Here is a 20,267-nt window from a genome sequence, read left to right as displayed (position 1 = left end):
AATAATAAGAGTACACAAATCGCGCTGTTAAAATATAAATGCTTATTACTATCGTTAATAAATTAGAATATATCGATATAGCATTAGCCTCCTCTCTATAAACATAATAATAACAAAACACGTGAAGGTTGATTCGATTCTCAATTCACTAATATTGGCAATAACAAATGCCATCTTCAAGCGAGTCCAGCGCTGCATCTGATCATGATGCAACTACTGACGACGAAGTACAGGTAATTTAGTTGGCATATCAAATTTTGAAGCCAAATCCAATGCAATTTTAATTTCAAATCAGAGTGCTGTTCGGGAGGACCTTAAGACTATGTCCTTTGAAGAGATATTGCAGCTCAAAGAACAATTAGGGGCAAAAGTCTACAAAGAGGCGGTTCTTGGTAATAAAAGTGTGAAGCGTAAGCAGCCGAAACCAAAAGCAGAACTTAAAAGACTGAACAAAAATCGGCCCCGGGAAGTAAGTGCCAAGCGTCAAGTGCCCTTTTTAGGCGCTGAGCTGCGTGCGGAACGGAAGAAAGAAACTGAGATCCGGGATCCACGTTTTGATGAGAGGTCGGGTACATATGATACCGATACTTTTAAGCAAAACTACAAATTCGTAACTACAATTCGCGACAAGGAAGTGGAACAGTTGAAAAAACGCCTAGACGCAGTAAAAGATGACGAAGAAAAGCTAAAAATCAAGCACACCATTCAAAGACTCATTAACAAGAATGTGGAGGACAAACGCTGGCACATCAAACAAAATATATTAAAAGAGGAACGTAAAGAGATTCAAAAGGCACACGACGAGGGACGTCAGCCACATTATGTGACAAAACGTAAGTCTTAAAGAATAAAAGAATGGCTCGATTTAATAACAATTTTCATTGCAGAGGAAAGACGCGCCAAGGAGTTGGTCGCTCAGTTTGAGCAGTTGAAAGATACTGGAAAACTAAACAAACATCTGGAGAAACGACGCAAAAAGAATGCTGCAAAGGATCGAAAGCGTATAAGCATTGAATAGATATAGTTATTGTAGTTATTAATGTATATATATTAACAAATCATACAATATATTTAGCCCGTTCTCAACATTTTCGCCTCGCGTTTTTCCTGGAGCTCACGTCGCTGTTCCTCGACAATAACTTTGCGCTCTTCCAAGAACTGAGCATATTCCGTGGGATCTAAATCACGAACTACCTTTATTCCACAAGTTCGTGCAATGCCAATGAGCATCTCACACATTTGCTAATAAAATTAAGTCTTGTAAGCACATGATACAAATATTACAAATATCAATATCCAACTTACTTTCATGGTTAGCATTGCATTGGGTGGATCTTGTATCTTGATTGCCGCTATTTCGTACAAATGCTTTAGAGTAATCTTTCCGGCAACCTCTCGCCCTGGAGTCATTGTGCCTCGCTGAATGCCGGCCGCTTGCTTAAGGAAAAATGTGGCTGGCGGATGATGTATGACCAAGTCGTAGCTGCGATCACTGTTCATTGATATCCGACATGGCAGTGGTACGCCCTCTTTCATTTCCGCAGTTTTCGTGTTAAAGTCCTTGCAAAACGCAGCAATGTTAATGGCTCGCTGTCAAAATGCCTTTATTATTTAAATGTTAAGCACATAATTAGTAAGAACTTACCTGACCTAGCATGGGACCCAGTGGCGGGCCGGCTGCTGCCATGCCAGCGGGAATATTTGTTTTTAGTTTTGTCGTATGCGTTACTCGCTCGACTGTTTTCTTTAATGATTTTAATTTCCCCGCTGCTTTAGACATTTTAATTGATGATATCCGCTATTTCAGAATATGATTGTTATGCAAAAAGATCCAATGCGAATGGGAAGAAGAAGAGCAACAAACAGCTGTGACCGGCACATGAATGAGCTATTGGATGAGTTACCGATATATCGATATTAAATATAGCCCACTATAAAATCGTTAAAATATCATTAATTAATTGTATTTTGAGATATTATAAAGAAATATTTTAGTCTATTAAAAGTTTTAATAGTTGAAATCACTGTTTTCGGTTTGAGTTGTCATTTGTATCGAAAAAAAATATTAGCACATGCTATTAATAACAGGTAAACAAACTGTTACAGGCGCGATGACCAAAGTGAACGAAACAAATGGATGAGCGAGAAATGGTTCACGGGAACATGTTCCACATGATTCAGTACACATTTGCCGAATAGACGCGTTTTCTGTTAAAAATAAAAATAAAAATAAATTTATTAAACCTACCTAGGCTTACAGCGCATCATGTCTATTGAAATAGAATCAGCAGAGTAAGTATAATAAGTAGCACATTACTAAACCAAATAAAGAAACACATATTTTGCAGCGTAATTCGTCTAATTCAGCAATACCTAAAAGAATCCAATCTACTCAAAACGCTTCAAACCTTACAGGTAAGAATACATTTTATTTATTAAACTCCTCATATTACTCTGATACTTTGTAGGAGGAAACTGGAGTTTCACTCAATACAGTAGACAGTGTCGATGGGTTTGTCCAAGATATCTCTAATGGCCACTGGGACACTGTGCTCAAAGTAACCCAATCTCTGAAGCTGCCAGACAAAAAATTACTCAATCTCTATGAGCAAATTGTCTTGGAATTGATAGAGCTGCGTGAATTGGGTGCCGCTCGCTCACTACTTCGTCAAACCGACCCAATGAGTATGTTAAAGCAGCATGAGCCCGAGCGGTATATACATCTAGGTGAGTGTCATCAATGCTCTACGCTATTCTGTGTATAAACCGTATGCTCTTTATCTCTCAGAAAACATGTTGCAACGAGCATATTTCGATCCCCGCGAAGCTTATGCAGAGGGCAGCAGCAAAGAGAAGCGACGTGCGGCTATTGCCCAGGAGTTGAGTGGCGAAGTGCACGTTGTGCCTTCGTCCAGGCTCTTGGCGTTGCTTGGCCAAGCGCTGAAATGGCAACAGCATCAAGGTCTTCTTCCACCCGGCACTACCATTGATTTATTCCGTGGTAAGGCAGCCATGAGAGATCAAGAGGAGGAAATGTATCCAACGCAACTGTTTAGACAGATCAAATTTGGTGAAAAGTCTCATGTAGAGTGTGCACAGTTCTCACCAGATGGACAGTATTTAATAACAGGAAGCGTAGATGGCTTCTTAGAAGTTTGGAATTTTACAACGGGCAAAGTACGTAAGGATTTGAAATACCAAGCGCAGGACCAGTTCATGATGATGGAGCAAGCTGTGCTGGCATTAACCTTCTCGCGGGACTCTGAAATGGTTGCATCCGGTGCTCAGGACGGCCAAATAAAGGTTTGGCGCATCATTACCGGCCAGTGTCTGCGTAAATTTGAGAAAGCACACACCAAAGGCATTACCTGTCTACAGTTCTCTCGCGACAACAGCCAAGTGCTCAGTGCCTCCTTTGACTATACTGTGCGTCTGCACGGCCTGAAGTCTGGCAAAATGCTTAAGGAGTTTAAGGGTCACACATCATTTGTCAATGAAACCACGTTTACACCTGATGGTCACAGTGTGCTCAGTGCTTCTTCCGATGGCACCGTTAAAGTCTGGTCACTGAAAACTACAGAATGCGTAGCTACGTACAAGCCGTTGGGCAATGAACTGGCCGTGAATACTGTGCTTATCCTGCCCAAAAATCCTGAACACTTTATCGTTTGCAATAGGTCCAACACAGTTGTCATTATGAACATGCAGGGCCAAATTGTTCGATCATTCTCGTCGGGTAAGCGCGAGGGCGGCGCCTTTATCTCAGCTACCCTGTCACCCCGAGGCGAATTTATTTACTGTGCTGGTGAAGATCAAGTGCTATATTGCTTCTCGGTTTCTTCGGGCAAACTGGAGCGTACACTGAACGTAAATATATTTTGTTGGTCTTGTTTTGCAGTTAGCTGTATGAATTTGTTTTGTTTTTAGGTACACGAAAAAGACGTCATTGGCCTAACACATCACCCACATCAGAATCTTCTGGCCACCTATAGTGAAGACGGTCTACTAAAGCTATGGAAGCCTTAGTTTCAATAGGCCTAGATCAACTGGTCGCATACTAAGTTTTATTTAGTAGCAATAGATTTTACGTATCCAAATATATGTATTTTATTTAACAGCACTGTAATACTAACTGCGTTTGACCAGTCGTTGCTTTAGATTTTCTCATGCCCTGTATCAATATGTCAATCATGTCTCTATCAGACAAATTGACTTTAATTGAGAATTATGCAAAGCCCCAACGAGAGCTGCTGCGGTAATCCGCTGTCTTCGTTTCAATTGGTCTCAGTATTTGAATTAGTCAAGCAACTGCACTCGAGTAAACCAGTTGTGCTGCGCACACCCACGAATCAGTAGTATGAAAAGCGACGAGATCATTGAGAAAATACGCAACAAGCTCAAGGAGTCCGACCCGAACAAACGAACTGTGGTCAACACATTTCAGTTCAATTTTACGGACTCCGATGGCAAACTCATTAAGAGCATGGGTGAGTTATTGCCATTGCTTAAGTCTGGCGCCTCCTGCTGACCCTCTTACTGTAGTATTTGATTTCAAAGCTCTGGACATTTATGAGGGCACCGCAGCTGATGTTGACGGCCGGGTTACTATAGCAGATGAGGACTTCTATTTGGTTGGCACTAAGCAAAAGAGTTTTGAGCAAATGCTGGAACAGGACAAGGCTAAAGTCGATGGCGATGCGGATGCTATTAACAAAATGTTGGACAAATTTCGTTTGAATTCGCAAAAGTAAAAAAAGAAATGTATTTTATATAATTTGCATGTGCAATTTTCACTTAAATATAATAAACGCTATTTACACACATATACTACATCATATACTTTTAACCACTTAAAACTGTAAGAGAAAAAGCGACTCTATATGATGATAAGTTAGATGACAATAATCTGTAGATGACAAATTTAAGTTTGCTGCTGACTCGTATGTTTTTCAGTTTCCCAAATATCTAATGGTCAATTCAACACAGTCAAATACGTGAAGATCTCGATATAAAAAAATTGATAAATTATAAATTTCTACTTTTATTATCCGTTGTAGGGAAATGATTAGAGTATTTACTAGACCAAAAGTTTCCTCGACAATATTCAATAAAATTCAGATTTTGTCTTGGTTTAGTATTCGTTTATTTAATTACCTTTATTTATATTTAATGTTAACATGGAATTGTTTTTGTAGGTGTTTTTGTTCAATTTTAAAATTTTGCGTTTAATCAACTATCTTTTGCTAAAGCGTAGCGTTCTATGCCAATGCATACGCTTGGATTTCTTTTCTTTTATTTTTGTTTGTTTGTTTGATTTTTGTTTTCTGGCTTTTGGTTTTTATTTTGGTTTAGGCTTTACATATTGTTTAATATAACTTATCTTTCATTTGCTTGCCTTGCTTAATTATAGATTTAAATGTAAATTTAACACTTGCTTGTTTAATTTAACGTTGTGTTTCTTTTTAGTAAACGCTTAGAACATTTGACGGGGATTTTGCCGTTTGTTTCTCAAACATTTTTATTTAATTTTTATATGTTTAGTAAATAGGTTTTAAATGTATGTTTATTTTTTTATTGCTAGAACACAAATTCAATTTATTTAATTAACTAATTTAATTGGGGTTCACTTTAATGTCATACAACAACAAAATTTTTACACTTAAACTAAATATCTTTAGTTATTTTTTTTTTAATTTTTTTATTTTGCAATTGTTTAAAAATAATTAATTATTTCTTATAAAATAGTTGATCTTTATGCATTTTGCAAACACTTTAACAACGTTTTATTTTATTTTATTTTTTGTTCAATGTATTCGATTTATTTATTATGTTTCTTTTTATTAAACACCTACATACTTTTATTCAAAATGATTTTTAGGTTGAACTGTTTAAATTTTTCTCATTTATTTAAGCTTTTTCATTTTTTTTATGCAAAACGTACGAGCGCTATGAAACCAATAATTTTTTTTTTTATTTTATCAAATATTCATCTATGTTTTATCATTTTGATCAAAGATCTCATTCTGAAATAATAAAACAATTCTTTATTTAAAATTAAAAAATTTGTTATTAAGATAGAATATAGACGTATATCATAAACATAATCCAAACTAAAAAGAACAACTTATAATATTAGCTATTAATACTCAACGATTGGCACAAATTATTTTCTATTGTTTCTTGTTTGTTATTTAATTTTAGCTTTTCGTTTTTTCTTTATGTACTGTATAAGTGTTTATTACCGTTCTCTTTAGCGTGTAGATTTTTATAAATTTTTGTTTTATTTTTAATGTCGCTGCAATATTCCCTTTAAATGTCTATAAAAACGTGCTTAAATAGACAAAAATCTTTGAATTTATCAATGTTGGAATTTGTGTGGCACGACAAATAGCGCATTAAAATTGATTTGTATTAATACAATTTTATTTTAGTTATTACTTATGTATACAAAACTCTCAATTAAAGGATTTTGCGTTTAACTTTTGCTGGAAGATACAGGTTTGATAGTCACTAATTCTTTTATTTATGCATTCTCCTCTTTCACGTATGTATCCTATGTCTTGTTAAAAACTTCAATTTGTAAACATGTTTAACTTGAGTTTCGTCGGTTCCTCGGGTGTGTAAAAAAGATGTAAATAAAAGTTATACGCGGCTGTATAGATATAATATATGCATTTATGTTTATTGTTTTATGCCCTTTAATAAGTAGAATTGTTTGTTTATTTTGCTTGCATTCAAATATATTTATTCATGTGAATGTGTATTATCTCCCTTACGGGCCTTTGTGTTTTTATTTTATTTATTTACTTTTTCATTTCTTATTGGATTTGTTGTATAATTCATTCAATTATGCTTCACCTAAATATTACTCGTATCAAATATAAAAATCAACAACTTTTTGCGGTCTCTTTTGGCTAAGAAAATGCGTTACATGCTCGCCGCTTGGCTTTTCCATATTTGGTTTGCCGTCTCTCTTTATTTTTCGCATTGTCGCATTTCCCTCGTCATCCGTAGTCGCAATGTGTATAATATAGTATGTATGTATAATTAAATGTAATTATTATTTGTTGTCTGTCTTCTTTGTTCATCGTAAATCGTTAATCGTTTATCATTTATCGTTTATCGTTTATCGCTACTACAATGTTTACGCACTACTGTACTCATTACGTTATTCGCGCCTCCTCTATAGCTTATTAAATATATGTCTTAATCAATTCGCACATTTGCATAATTTTTCGTCTTTTAGGTATTGTTAACTTTTGAATTTTTGTTCAAGTTCTTTTTGCTCCAGCTGATCGCACACATTTACTCACTTGTAATGCGTCCTTCAGCTGGGGCACGACTTAACCTAAAGCGCTTTATAGCTGAAACTAGCGATAAAAATACTTAAACACATAGTTAAACGTTAGCCATTTGGTTTACATGATCAATATTATCTTCGTCGAAATGCACATCGTTAATAAATATGTCGGCAGCCAGTTGATCCTCGTCCAGTTCCAGATCGTCGTCGTCCTCATCATCGTCATCGTCGTTCATCAAACCGTGCGACATGTCAACGCCGGCTATGCATATATGCGGTGGCGGTGGCACACTGGTGGGTGGCAGTGGTGCCGGTGGAATGATCAGCGTGCCGCTATTGATGCCATGTAGGCTGCCCGCTATGCTCGCCCCACCACTCTGCAAATGACGGCGACTGGAGCTAAGACCAGCTGAGAAATTTGTAATTGGGCAATCAGTTTGTTCTCGATTCATTGTAAAAATATTTACCCAAGTTACTTCCAAAAAAATATAAAATTCAAACAATTCAACAAATCAAAGAAAACCTAAAATTATGAACAAAATCTAACATAAAACGGAACAGAAACTCAGCTGCAATCCAGCCCCTCCTGCTTACCCGTTGCGCTCGTCTGAGAATCATAGTGTGCATTTCGATGTAAACCCAATTGACGCACGTGATTTCTACGTTTTCTTCTGGAGTGACAGAGTGTGCATAGGAGACAAATTAGGGACGAGGCGACGACTAGTGTTATTATAATTAGGACGTCGTGATCCTCCTCGGCCGCTTCCGTGATACCTGGTGCAGGAATTGGCACGTAAATAAACCAAAGTGCAAAGTAAATTTAACAATTGTTAATAAACAGAGTTGTCGGAATACTATACACATTATCGTGGACTTTCAAACTCTTTAATTATGATAGATGTATAGATGAGAATGTTACTTAGATAATGGGTAAATGAGTCTCTAGCTAACTTGTAGATAATGTTAAGACTTGAATTCTTCTCGTCGTGTGTTGGCATTAAGTATTTGATTTATCATATTCTTTTTATGCGGGGTTTTATTGGGGATAACAGTTGCGAATGCAGCTCAGCTTATCATTAGTTGGGGATAGCGAAAACGAAAAACAGTCAAGTGCAGAACATAAAAAAGCCAGAATTCTAAAGGAAATGTTCCAATCAGCATGCCTTTAAACCTCTTTCCGAATGCTACAACAAGAGAAAACTCAAATATGCAACCGAGGACTAAAAACTCAAGCAGGGGACTTTACATTTATGTTTAAATATACTTTATATAGGGAATGCTTTTTGTTTTTATAGCAATATCTTTCTAGAACGATGCTTTATTTAATTCGTGTCGTTTGTGGCAAGTTTTCATTTCGAGAGTTGAGGATTCTGTGGGGCTCTTTTATAGTTAGTGTGCATGTCATGATTGTGGCTGTGGGCGTGTGCAGCGAATTGAGACAAGTTTATGCAGGACTCACGTGTTATATGTGACCAAAAGTATTATGTATTTCTTATTCTTAGACATTAGCATTTAATTGGCGTATAATTTATGCTTTGCTAAATTATTCAAAACTCTTGCCTTGTTTTTTTTTTTTCTTTTTTCTTTTTTTTTTTCTTTGTTATTATATTTATTGTAATAGTTATTCATCACTTTTGATTATCGTGAAAATTCCATTCGTTTGGCAATCCAATTTGAAAATTTTATTTATATTTTTATACTCATTTGATTTAGTTGTTCAGCTTGTTAAGGATTTTGATTTCGATTTCGATTTAGTTAACTCTTTAGTTGTACGTATTCAAGACTAGTGCCATAATTGATAAAACAAGTGTCTGTAGAAATGTGGGCAAATGCGTGGAGTTTGCGTCACCTGTGTCATTGTAACGGGTTGTTTCAGGTAATTGATTCGGATTAGTTTTAAGGAGTTGTTTCAAATGTTACGTAAAGATTGTTAGTTTTCAGTTGGTTCAAGTGGAAAAATCACATCGAGAAAGTATAGAAAAGAAAGACAAAGAACAGAGAGAAATAGAAGAAGACATGTGAGAAAAAGAGATAGTTTTAGTGTGGGCGTGGCTGTTGTTATTACTGAGAGCGCTGTGTTTAGGTATTGTATGAATAAATATGCCATGTATAGATATTTATATGTATAGGTAGAACAGTAATTATGCATAGCTTAAGAGTGATTTCATGACTGGGTGGGTGAAACTTAATTAAGAATACGAAATTGTATGTACAGAAATTCTGGCCATGGAAATGACAATAATAATACATATAGAGCTGTTGAAATTTTTGTGCTTTGAGTTTGTATAGACCTTATAATATGCTTGAGTTTTGAGGGGTTTTCATTTTCATTGTGTTTATATTATTGTTGATTAGTTTATAGTTAATGAGAGTATTTAATTAATATATATTTTTTAGCAAGTGTTTCGTCGGGTTCAAGTTTTCGTGGTTAGCATAAACAAATGAAGAGCATAATGAACCAAATATGTAACAAATGCAGTGACTTCGCAATTAATTAATAATCTTAAGTCGAAAGATAAACGAAACGGAAATCATGAAATGTGAATAACAAGATTACGTATACGATTTTCATGGTCGCTCAGTGGACGCACTGAAATCACAAACTCAACGACATAAAACAACAATAAATAAGTAGAGTATATTTAATAAATGAAAAGTAAAGTATATCAGAAGGAAAATAAAAATGAACTGAACCGTTCGACTCACTCACGACTCACAATGCAATTCGTCACTATCATCGCCGGGACCGCAGTTCTTGACGCCGTCGCAGCGCAGCTTATCCGATATGCAATAGCCCGCAGCGCACTGGAAGTGGTACGTGGACTCGCAGAGCAGCCCAATCGACGGTGGTCCCGGGCCAGAGTCCTGTATCTCAGTCCATACTATGCGGAAGCCCTGCTCAAACATAATAATTATTCATTTAAGAGTTGCATTTTATTCAGCTGGGAAATACGCATGGTTAACCCAAAAATCCATGCACTTCCGCTCGACCCAACAAACAAAATATAATAAAATGAATATACAGCCAATGCTCACCTGTGCACCAACGGTCTTATCGCTGGTGGTAAAGCTGATGCGCGCCGTCTGACCGGTGGATATATAGTGCCAGTGCTCAATGGGCGGCTTTTCGCCACACAGCTCCAGGGGCGGCTGATCCGAGTCAACATTCACCCACAGGCGCAGCACAGCGGCGGGACATCCGCGATCTAATATAGAATTTATGAATGATGCAGTCCGTGGCTAATTTACTGAATTTTGTTTACTTACTCGCTGGATCGCCCTCGAGTCCGAACTGCTCAAAATTGATGGACAACTTGTAGCCGGCGCGTGCGGTCATCACCCAGTTGCATGCGTTGGAGGCCATGCCGCGACCTGGGGCCTTATAGCCAGCTGGGTAGTTCGGCGAGGTTATAATGCCGGAGTCCTCGTTGCTGAAGTTGCCGCCACAGTCGCCTGCATCGGACTTGGCCGACTCGAAAAAGTATCGAGCCTTGAAGCCACTGGCCACGCTCTCCTGGTCCGTGTGCAACGTGATGCGTAAGCCGACCGCGCCGCGCGGACTCTCGACGGGTCCGGGTGCTGTTAAGCCACAATACCGGCCCAGCAAGCGATCATTGTTATCCCGGTAGACGACATACATTTCCAGCCAATCCTCAAAGCAGGCACCGGAGCTGCAAGCAATCGAGTCACCGTTAGTTAATCTCTGTTCGGATTCGAATCACAAATCTCTACTCACCCGTAAGAGCCGGCGGTGGCATTCACATTGTTGTCCGCCTTGATCTTGAAGTGATCGAATACAATGGTTACCTGCTCGTTGGGCTCGGCCAAGAACAAATAGGAACAGTTCGTGTCTGACGGATAGTTGGAGGGATAGCGTGGACTGTTCAGCTCGCCGCGTTTCTTCGAGCTGCTCACATACGTAAAGCTGCAGGTGCCGTCTGGTGCCGCCGTGCCGGGTATCTTGTATTCCGTTTCGAATGTGTACTTGCCCTTAAAGCCACGCCCCTGCAGCTCACCCGAACTGAACACCATGGCCAGGCGTGGCCCATCGCTGATCACGCGTTGCGTCTCATTGCCACACAGCTCGTAGTCAAACTTGTCATACGCGTCGGCAGTCTCCTGGCCTTTCAGATAGATCTTAAGATAGCCATCAGTACAGTTGGATCTTGAGTGAATGGAGGGGAAATCAATTAGATTTGAGTTGATCAAGAACAACAAATATTTTACGCACTCGCCCTTGTCCTTGTGCTCCACTTTGGGTATGTTGAAAGAGATAAACTCGAGACGTACACGCTCCAGATGCTGTGCATCCTGCATGCCATAGATGAAATATCTGCGAAGAGCAGCAATACGTTAATATGCAATTCTTTCCATTTCTCTTTGAGATTACAATAGCACTTACCTACACACAGTTTTTTGTATATATGGATAGGGATAGTTAGGTGAGAGCACGAATCCTGTTGATTCCTTATTCGATAAAATCTTTTGATCACATTCTGAGCCACGTATGTGAATGCCATCATTTTCACCTGATGAACGCAATTAAATGTTGGAATTCGTTTTCGTTTGTGTTTTGTTGTTGCATTTTTAGATGAGTTGCAGAAATTTACAGAGGGCAGATTATGTAGCAGTTGTTAGAATTTATAGATGAGTTTCAGTTGGAGTCGATAGATTACAGATAGAGATGGAAGAGAGAATGAGTTAAGTTCGAGATCAAATAGATTAGCTGATAGAATGCAACAGAAATGAACAAATGAACAAATAATCCAGTGAGTGAAAATGTGCTTCAGACACATACACTGAGCCGTCGAATGCGAGCACGGCGGCCATTTTGTGACGTTGCCAACACAGTTAGCAGCACCACAAAATGGCCGTCGTTCTGGGACAATGGCTGAACTGAAATATAATTATAGATTAATTGCTTAGCGACTGAATAATACTTACGTATAAAATCTAATTTAACAAAACTTTCGCTAAATTCATAAATTCCTTTAAAGCCACGATTTTGGGAATTTGCGGTGCGCGGTAGGGTATAAAAATGAACAAAAAGGCTCGATTCGCTCGAATACAATACTAAGTTTCTTTGCTGTCCGCAATATGTACCGATTAATGCTGACGAATTATCTGGACCATCGTACACTTTCACATAGTCAAATGGGCAGCTGTTTGTATGATGTTGTTGTTGTTGTTGTAGGTGTTGTTGTTTTTTAAAAATATATTTTGATGATGATAGTAAACAGTAATTTGGTTGTAGACGAATAAATTGTACATAGAATAGAATTTAGATAGAATTTAAATAAGTAATTGTTCTAGATAGTTCACAGATATGATTTCATGTGTGAGCGTGCGTGTGTGTTTGTGTGTGTGTATGTGTGAGATTGTGGTAGCTGCAGATCAAAGCAAATTCCAGCTAACGAGAATTTGTTTTGAATTTGACTGGAAACTGTTTGTAGTGTGCGTGTGTGTGTGTGTGTGTGTGTTTGTGTGTGCTTGTGTGTATTTGTTTTGTTAGTGAATTTGTACAGCATTAGGGGTACTCACTGTGGTCCACCAAAAAACAGATCAAAATCACGAAACTCTAATCTAACTCTCTGATTTGATTCACCAAGAAATTGATATGTGCATGACATATCCTTCGGATAGGCACCTGGATAGGTTGGCGATATGAGTGCGCCAGTTTTATTGATACTCATGCTAGGCGTTATCGTATAGGAACATGGCGAACCAGCAATGGGTATGCCAATTTCATATTCCGCTGTAAATGGCAATTGTTAATAAAAATGTTTAATATATAAAAAATTATGAAAAATTAGTGGACCCTTCTCCCCCTACTTACATGCATTTATAAACCTAAACGTGCCCTCGAACAGGTCCGTCGACACATTCTTGTTGCTGAAAAATGAAATGGCAACGGCGCGGTACATGGAAATGCGACGACGCGGTGGTATGGCACCACAGTAGCGACCGCCGAATGGCGAATTGATCAGCTCCGCTGGTTCGGACGATTGCACCTCCGAGTAGATATCCATGTACTCATGAACACAACTGTGAAGCATTGATTCAAAATCGGATTAAGTATGCATTAATTCCAATTAATTCATTATAAACCCACCTTGGTAATTCACCGACGGCCGAACCGCTGAAATGTGAATAATAAATGTATAAAAATAATATTAATAAATGAGAGATGAAAACGAGATTCTGAATTTCAGCAGACTGAGACTTACTCTGGCGGACTTCCTCTTAAATTAAAGGATTTAAAAACTACTTCGACACGCTGGCCAGGTCCTGCTAGGAATGTGTAGAGGCATTGGCGCGAATGATTGCGATGATTGTGCAGCAGCGGCGCCGTAAAGGTGCCGTTTTGCGGACCGCCAATGCGCGAGACGAACGTCTGATCACATTCTGTTTGCAGAGGCACAAAGAAAAAGAAAAGGAGAAAGAGAGAGAGAGAGAGAGAGAGAATTCCGCACAAACGGTTAAAGTTTGCATGCGGTTTTTGGTATTGAATGAGTCAAGTTGTTACAAGTCGCTGCAATGGTTAGGTATAGACACACACAACAATACAAACACATACACAAAACGTAGCAGTAAAACAATGGTTCAACTGTATGCATAGCAGCCATAGCTGTGTGCTAGTGTGGCAGTGTGCGTGTGCGTGTCTGTCTGTGTGTGTTTGTGTGTGTGTGTATTGATGTATTTACAACTAGAAAGCGGTTTCATTTTCAACTAAGTCAACGTTCAACTACAGATAGACATTTAAATGTAACTGTTAACTACGGGCGCGTTACACACACACACACAGAGAGAGAGAGAAAGAGAGAGAGCGAGAGAAACTGAGTTTTGTTAGTGGCGCCACCTACTTGGCGATTTTGTGGGCCGCACCGGCGCCTCCAAGTAAGCCACAACCGGCTGCATCCATGGCTCGCCTGCGCCCTCGCCCTCAATGCCGGGCGACTTTAAGTGCGCAGTGGCGGCCACTGAGTTCGGTGTAATTTTGTTCATTTTTTATATTTTTGGAGATAGGTGTAGGAGAGGGGGTTGTTTTGGGTATAGACGAAAGACAAATACATGATGTTAATGATTTGTATATGCTTGTGAGCCGCTACGAGTAGGTGTGTATATCTATGTTGGTTCGTGTTGGTGTGTGTGTGTGTGCTTGTATTATACGTGTTTATATCAGCTTGACGTATAACATGGAAATTCGCTTCTATGTTTATGACAGCTGCCCTGATTTAGTTGTCTGCCTATCAGCTGAGATAAGGTGTGTGTGAGAGTCCAACATGTTTTTCCCATAATACAATTGGAGCAACTAAAGAGCCAACTGTTGTAGCTAATCAAACAACACAGCAAGCAAACACGTACCCCCACAGCCTTCGAAATTTGTTGTGTTTGAAAATATGAGCACTGCTTTCCGCTCTGTGCCTTTTTACTTGGCTAAACGCTTAACAGCCACACAGCTGCATACACACGCACAGCCACGCCCACCCACAAAACCCGCGTTCGCCCCCATATCGTGGACGTTTCCAAGGTGAGCTGGAACTTCCTTCAGCATTCTCGTAACTTTGAGTGCATTTTAATCGGCTTTGCCTACCCATTTAACTAGTTCTCTAGTCGATGACTTAAATCCTTATGCACAATTTGTATACCCTGTGCTCATGCGAAATGCCTAGGCAGGGCATTAAGGCATTAAGGCATTAAGGCATTACTTGCTAAGCTAAACAGGAAATAACTCGGACTGAACACAATAATATTTAATTCAACAGTGATGTTGAAGTTAAATATATTCTATATTCTAAACATTGATGATTTTCAAAATTCACTTTCCATGATAGCAAATTCAGTAAAAATTTGTGTATTCCAAAATTCCATCTAATAATTTACAATTTTCTACACCCACATATTATGAATAGCACAAAATAAACAAAAAGTTTGTTATATTTAATGAATATATATATATATATATATTCTGCAGAATTGTAATAAATTTGTTCAGCAAACACCTCCCACAGTTACATAGAAACACGTAGTATGCAAGTCCCTGCTTATGTGGACTTTTGCAGTATATATACATATAAGGGTATTAAAATTTGATTGCAACGTTTCCTATAATACACACACATATTTATATTAGGCATTTTAACATTTTCCAAAGATCGGATAAGACGTAAGTTACTCAACAGACCGTAAAGTTAAACATTTAAAAATAAAAAAATTAATTTGTATATAGATTTATATATACTATATTTATATATAATAATCATTAGATTCATTCTTTTGTGTGTTTGGGTGTGTGTAAGTATGTATGCACTAGTCAAACACTCCCAACTAAAACTTTGTATTTACTTTAATGCCCATTAATTCGCAGCATGAGCTGGCCCTTGATTATGATTTTGGTGTCATTTGCAGCAATCAAGTTCAAAGTGAACCAAGCTAAATTTGTGGTTTAATTAAATTCAATTTTGTATATATGTACGTGTATTAAATGGACACGGATACGCCTCCAAAAACATATTTGAGGTTTCGGTTTTGCTTTTGGCTTTGCTCTTGTTTGGGTAGCAGCTGCTGCTGCCCAGTTCGGAGGCCCAACTGAGTTTGTCCGGCAAACTTTAATATTGTCTGTGCTGTCTGTCAATTTGGGATACGGATTTAAATTTGTAGTATTTAAGTTTTTATTCGGAAGAGACTGCTTTTGTTATATATAGTCAAAATATGAAATGGATATTTGTTATTATTAATAGCACATTTTTATAATTTTAATTATAATAATATTATTATTTTTATTATTTAATATTTTTTATTATTTAATATTAATATTTTTATTAATTTTACTATTATTATTATTATTTATTAATTACATTATTATTATTATTAGAGTGGAGATTATAGTCCACCAAAAACGCTTTAAAAACATTTGAGAATTTGCTAGAAACTATTTGAGGTAGGAGCACAGCTGTCAGTGGTCAACTCGGGCACATCGAAGGACTCAGTGGCAGTGCTACTCTTGGTTAGAAAAAGGGATGTTGCTCAACAAAGAGGATGTAAAAGACTTCAGCTATAATTTTTTACATGCAACATTTCTAGGAAAAACTGTTTCTATCAAGTGTATGGATTACTACAAAGACTATCAAAAGCTGTTCACTTGAAATAAATAATTCAACTCGTTTCATTCGAAGATAACGATTCAATAGAAGCTTCAGTTTCTTAACTCTTGGGCAATACAATATCAGATGTCTCTTCTTCTTGTTAACAGGAATTGAATTGAGGGCGGCTGTTTTATGACCATTAAAAGACAATAAGAACTAGACTAGTTCAGCACGGTTGTTGTAAATAATTAAGTGAGCGCCTTGCGAGTCGTTTAAATTGTAACAACGAATTTAAGTGGAATTTAGTTAACGCATTCAATTGAAATGTTGCGACGCCATAAACTGCGGTGTTAACTGGCATTTGGTGTTGCAGAAAGTGCGCGTGGCAGTAAGCGCTATACTTATTTTATTATATCAACAGTTCGTGATGTGCAGCCATTGAAAATTAATTCTTATGCTGCGCACTCGTTCGCATTTTCGCATTTTATCTGCATTTGCTGGTGCTGTTGCTGGTGCGTTTTCGCGTGCCAATTGCTAAACTGCAAATAAATAGCGAACATGCGCAAAGTTTGCTCATTAAAATGAAAACAAAAATTTTGTGCAGCTACAACTATCAGGATGGCAGTGCCAAGGATGCCAGGACACGTTTGCGGGATTTTGTGATAAATGCTATTGCAATTGCCACGTGGAACTTGGCGAGCGACTGGAAGCTGGGCGGATCGGGCTGCCTCGCCGCCCAGTCGTGGCCATGAGTATAACAATGTCAACCGCAACGAAATCTGACAAACGGAAGAGACCTGCACAATGCAGCATTCAGCATGCCCTCTAAGCCCATGCTGTTGCCCCGCCCACACGCCCGCTACCCACACCATTGGGCGGGTAACCATGACAACGAAAATGCGCAGCACTCGTAAAGTGTCAATAAATTTTATGCAGACGCCATTTGCATTGGCATAAATATTTTTGCACTTTATTGTTGTTATTGTTATGCTTGTGGCTGTTGTTATTGTTGTTGCTGTTGCTGTTGCTGTTGTTTGAGACTTTTGTTGTTTTTATTGTTCGCTTGTCTGCCTAGACATTATGTTAATTTACAGCACTTTGTTTCAATGCTAAACGATTCAAATAATTGTGGCTTGTGTGTGTGTGTGTGTGAGTGTGTCTGCTTCCCACATTTAAATGAACATTTTAATTACGTATTGTGCAACTAAAACGATCAAAAACCACAAAATGACAGTCATAATCCGCGTAACTGCCATGTAAACCAGTTGTTTGCCAATATATGTATGCACACACACACACACGCACGCACACCCACATTAAAAGTTAAGTGCGGCACAAGCACATGGCGCACCTGCCAAACAGGTGTAACCAACATCGCCGCTGGCGAGCCTGGTGGCATCGCTCCAGGCACAAAGCAGCCGCAGCTTTGGTCTTTTACAAATTGCTCCCCAAGGATGCGGCGAGACAGAGAAGTTTGACGAAGGCGATGATGTCGACGTCAATACTCCTTCAGCTGGCGTTAGACAGACGGCCCAACGAGCCACATAACATTACGCTAATAACCTCAAGTGTACAGACTAAGCCAGGTGATAAGTGTGAGAGTATTAGTAGCTTGCAGCCGACAGAAATTTACAATTGATTCACATCAGGTGAACTGAAATTCTAGGAAGTATCCATATAAATTTAGCATGTTGCGCGTTTCAATTCGATTTTGAGCATTCATACTTTTCAATGGCTTTGATAATTATTAATTATGTTATTTCTTCCCTCGATGCTAATTAATTAATATAGTAGAATTTTATGGTAAGTATATATTCATAATTTATTAATTCATTGCTGTCAATGTTTTTTTCTTTATAAAATTTACTTTTATAATTTTCTCTAATAAATAAATAATTATTTACAAATATTTTTTTTTTTCAAATTAAAATAGTTAAATTATTTATATGTTTTTTTGTTGAGTTTTTCTTTTAGTGAATTATTTAAATAATAGTAAAAAAGGATGAAGGGTAATAAGCTAGACATTTTATATAGGCAAGAGAACTTTCGGCCAATGCAGATTAAAATAAGATTCGGTAAAATATATAGAGTTATCCATCAATTGAGGATTATTAAAACCAAAAAGGCTAGCAAGTAAATATGCGATAATGTCTATAAATTAATTGAGCAAAATTTGAAGAATATATATATAAAAAAAAAAAAATATATATATATATATATATATAAATTTTTTTTTTTATATATATATTCTTAAAATTTTGCTCAATTAATTTGAAGAATATATATATATATATATATATATATATATATATATATATATATATATATATATATATATATATAAATAACAGAAAAAAAAATAGTCTAAACCTTGTGGTATGCAAGAGAAGTTAATGAGAAGAAGATATAAATAGTAAGTTAATAAAGTATAAATATGTATGAAAATGGCTTTCATCAGCTGTAGATTGTTTAAATGTTGATCTTTCATTCAAAACTCGAAATATGTCAGTTGAAGAGCCTGTGTATTAAAATAAATTTGTAGCATAAGCTTTATATAAGCTCAATAAAATTAAAATAAAAACAATAAATTTCCGTGTTTCTATGTAACAGAAATCGCTTCTGACACTTTTGTCGCCACCTATAATGCTTTACTTCGCAGGGATGCCGGCCTACAGTTGCGCTAAGAATATGTCTGCTCCAGCCCAAACACACACACACACACACACAGACCCACACACAGATCCACTCACACCCACACTCACAAAAACACACACAGTTACACTCAGCTCTTGCAAATTTAATGGCAGCCACTGCTGTTGGCACTTACAGAGCGCCACCCGTAGAGCACCTCCCCCTCAAGCCGCAGCGCAGCCACGACACCTCAGTCGGAGAGCTCATGTTACAGACAATTTGCGTTAAATTTACAACTAACGCCGTTCAGCAAATGCCAGGCCGCTGAGATGCCGCAGCCGTGTGCCTTGTTGTTGTTCTTGTTGCTGTTGTTGTTGTTGGTTCGCGCAACCGCTGCGGTTGTTCTGCAGCAGCAGCGGCAACAGCAATTAAAGTGGATTTTCATGAAAATGAGTTTTCCTAATAGTTTATTTAGCCCGAAAATAAAATCATGGCGGTAGAGCGAATGCGTTGATTAACAGACGAGCGGCAGAGTGACGGAAAGAGAAAGACGCTCCGCCTGCTGCAGGTAATCCGACACTTTGCATAGCCATGAAGATAAGACGAGCATGAGGCTGGCTGGGCCAAGGATAAGAATCGGGTTGCCATAGACTCAGCTGACACAGCTGCCTCGCTTGTAAGCTCAATCTGAAGCACTGACATATAATATTAGGTGTTATTATATAACAAGGGCTTAAGCGCCCATTCGTGTTGAGTGGAAGGACAGGTAAGCTGAGTGGAATTCATTGGCCATTAGTTTGATAATTTCGTTCAAGTGCTTGTGTTGGGGTCGTCTATTAATTAGCGTTTAAGCTGCATGAATTACACCTAAATCAGCTGCACATTAATGAGCAGTCAATGCCGCTGGTTGCACCCACAGATTACTCATACGCCCCGCATGACAACGACGAAGACGACTACACTAATGAATATCTCGTGTTGCAAATCGATTGACACAGCATGCTCACAAATCATTGCGCTGGCTCCTGGCAACAGTTTTAATGTGTCTCAAACACTGACAAGCTAATTAACTTTCAGCCAGGCCGACTCGGCTGGCCCTCAAGACTCGAGCACCCTCGGCCACTTGGCCAGGCTAAATGGCGGAGGAAGAAAGGGGGAGGCGGAAGCGAATGCCAGCAAAACGGACTCAGCTTCAATTCGCCTGTGAGATGGGTATTTACATTTAGATTTTGTTTTGATTTTTGGTTTTG

The 20,267-nt window shown here is 38.1% G+C and overlaps 5 protein-coding genes across 25 annotated transcripts in view; 3 read left to right on the top strand and 2 right to left on the bottom strand.

The window, feature by feature from the left end:
• The first annotated feature begins 55 nt into the window (after nt 1-55).
• On the top strand, nt 56-1,090 carry LOC108621306 (ribosomal RNA processing protein 36 homolog). The gene is made up of 3 exons (XM_018018540.2): nt 56-233; nt 296-833; nt 888-1,090. Exons 1-3 carry the CDS (start codon nt 168-170, stop codon nt 1,016-1,018), a joined length of 735 nt encoding a protein of 244 aa, XP_017874029.1. The 5' UTR covers nt 56-167; the 3' UTR covers nt 1,019-1,090.
• mRpL11 (mitochondrial ribosomal protein L11) lies at nt 1,025-1,992 on the bottom strand. The gene is made up of 3 exons (XM_018018542.2): nt 1,646-1,992; nt 1,306-1,590; nt 1,025-1,242 (listed from the first exon to the last, which is right to left on the bottom strand). Exons 1-3 carry the CDS (start codon nt 1,778-1,780, stop codon nt 1,072-1,074), a joined length of 591 nt encoding a protein of 196 aa, XP_017874031.1. The 5' UTR covers nt 1,781-1,992; the 3' UTR covers nt 1,025-1,071.
• Nucleotides 1,993-2,132: 140 nt separating this feature from the next.
• Nucleotides 2,133-4,126, top strand: Smu1 (Smu1 spliceosomal factor). Its single transcript, XM_018018539.2, has 5 exons — nt 2,133-2,292; nt 2,349-2,415; nt 2,469-2,727; nt 2,789-3,867; nt 3,928-4,126. The coding sequence occupies exons 1-5, from the start codon at nt 2,267-2,269 to the stop codon at nt 4,024-4,026; spliced, it is 1,530 nt and encodes a 509-aa protein (XP_017874028.1). The 5' UTR covers nt 2,133-2,266; the 3' UTR covers nt 4,027-4,126.
• A 64-nt stretch (nt 4,127-4,190) lies between these two features.
• Nucleotides 4,191-4,823, top strand: euc (eucalyptus). Of its 2 annotated transcripts, none has more exons than XM_018018547.2 (2): nt 4,191-4,487; nt 4,558-4,823. In XM_018018547.2, the coding sequence occupies exons 1-2, from the start codon at nt 4,358-4,360 to the stop codon at nt 4,749-4,751; spliced, it is 324 nt and encodes a 107-aa protein (XP_017874036.1). In that variant the 5' UTR covers nt 4,191-4,357; the 3' UTR covers nt 4,752-4,823. The 2 variants fall into 2 exon arrangements, with proteins under 2 accessions (XP_017874036.1, XP_017874033.1); XM_018018544.2 differs by having other exon boundaries at nt 4,543-4,823.
• Nucleotides 4,824-5,119: 296 nt separating this feature from the next.
• Nucleotides 5,120-20,267, bottom strand: part of LOC108621302 (tolloid-like protein 2) — a 57,391-nt gene continuing 42,243 nt past the window's right edge. For 13 of the 20 annotated variants that reach the window (XM_089464730.1, XM_089464764.1, XM_089464733.1 and 10 more), the window contains 14 exons: nt 14,164-14,280; nt 13,528-13,705; nt 13,413-13,439; nt 13,137-13,345; nt 12,842-13,055; nt 12,245-12,462; nt 11,703-11,829; nt 11,532-11,633; nt 11,037-11,465; nt 10,568-10,971; nt 10,337-10,506; nt 10,018-10,195; nt 7,895-8,074; nt 5,120-7,709 (listed from right to left, as the gene is read on the bottom strand). In XM_089464730.1, coding sequence (XP_089320856.1) covers nt 7,399-7,709; nt 7,895-8,074; nt 10,018-10,195; nt 10,337-10,506; nt 10,568-10,971; nt 11,037-11,465; nt 11,532-11,633; nt 11,703-11,829; nt 12,245-12,462; nt 12,842-13,055; nt 13,137-13,345; nt 13,413-13,439; nt 13,528-13,705; nt 14,164-14,280 — 2,864 coding nt within the window. In that variant the 3' untranslated portion in view covers nt 5,120-7,398. The other 7 variants (XM_018018525.2, XM_018018526.2, XR_001916417.2 and 4 more) reach the window with 6 other exon arrangements.

Source organism: Drosophila arizonae, chromosome 2, assembly GCF_054131065.1.
Source record: "Drosophila arizonae isolate 15081-1271.41 chromosome 2, UAZ_ARI_1.0, whole genome shotgun sequence".
Lineage (NCBI taxonomy): Eukaryota > Metazoa > Arthropoda > Insecta > Diptera > Drosophilidae > Drosophila > Drosophila arizonae.
Note: the sequence above shows the minus strand (reverse complement) of the source record. Positions and strands in the feature narration are given on the sequence as shown.

Coding starts and splice junctions, on each gene's coding strand:
- Smu1 (XM_018018539.2), top strand. CDS start 2,267: ATGTCTATTGAAATAGAATCAGCAGA. Junction 2,293..2,348: donor ATTGAAATAGAATCAGCAGA/GTAAGTATAATA, acceptor CATATTTTGCAG/CGTAATTCGTCTAATTCAGC. Junction 2,728..2,788: donor CGAGCGGTATATACATCTAG/GTGAGTGTCATC, acceptor TTTATCTCTCAG/AAAACATGTTGCAACGAGCA.
- mRpL11 (XM_018018542.2), bottom strand. CDS start 1,780: ATGTCTAAAGCAGCGGGGAAATTAAAATCATTAAAGAAAACAGTCGAG. Junction 1,591..1,645: donor TGGGTCCCATGCTAGGTCAG/GTAAGTTCTTAC, acceptor GCATTTTGACAG/CGAGCCATTAACATTGCTGC. Junction 1,243..1,305: donor ATGCAATGCTAACCATGAAA/GTAAGTTGGATA, acceptor TAATTTTATTAG/CAAATGTGTGAGATGCTCAT.
- euc (XM_018018544.2), top strand. CDS start 4,358: ATGAAAAGCGACGAGATCATTGAGAAAATACGCAACAAGCTCAAGGAG. Junction 4,488..4,542: donor CAAACTCATTAAGAGCATGG/GTGAGTTATTGC, acceptor CTCTTACTGTAG/TATTTGATTTCAAAGCTCTG.
- LOC108621306 (XM_018018540.2), top strand. CDS start 168: ATGCCATCTTCAAGCGAGTCCAGCGCTGCATCTGATCATGATGCAACT. Junction 234..295: donor CTACTGACGACGAAGTACAG/GTAATTTAGTTG, acceptor ATTTCAAATCAG/AGTGCTGTTCGGGAGGACCT. Junction 834..887: donor GCCACATTATGTGACAAAAC/GTAAGTCTTAAA, acceptor TTTTCATTGCAG/AGGAAAGACGCGCCAAGGAG.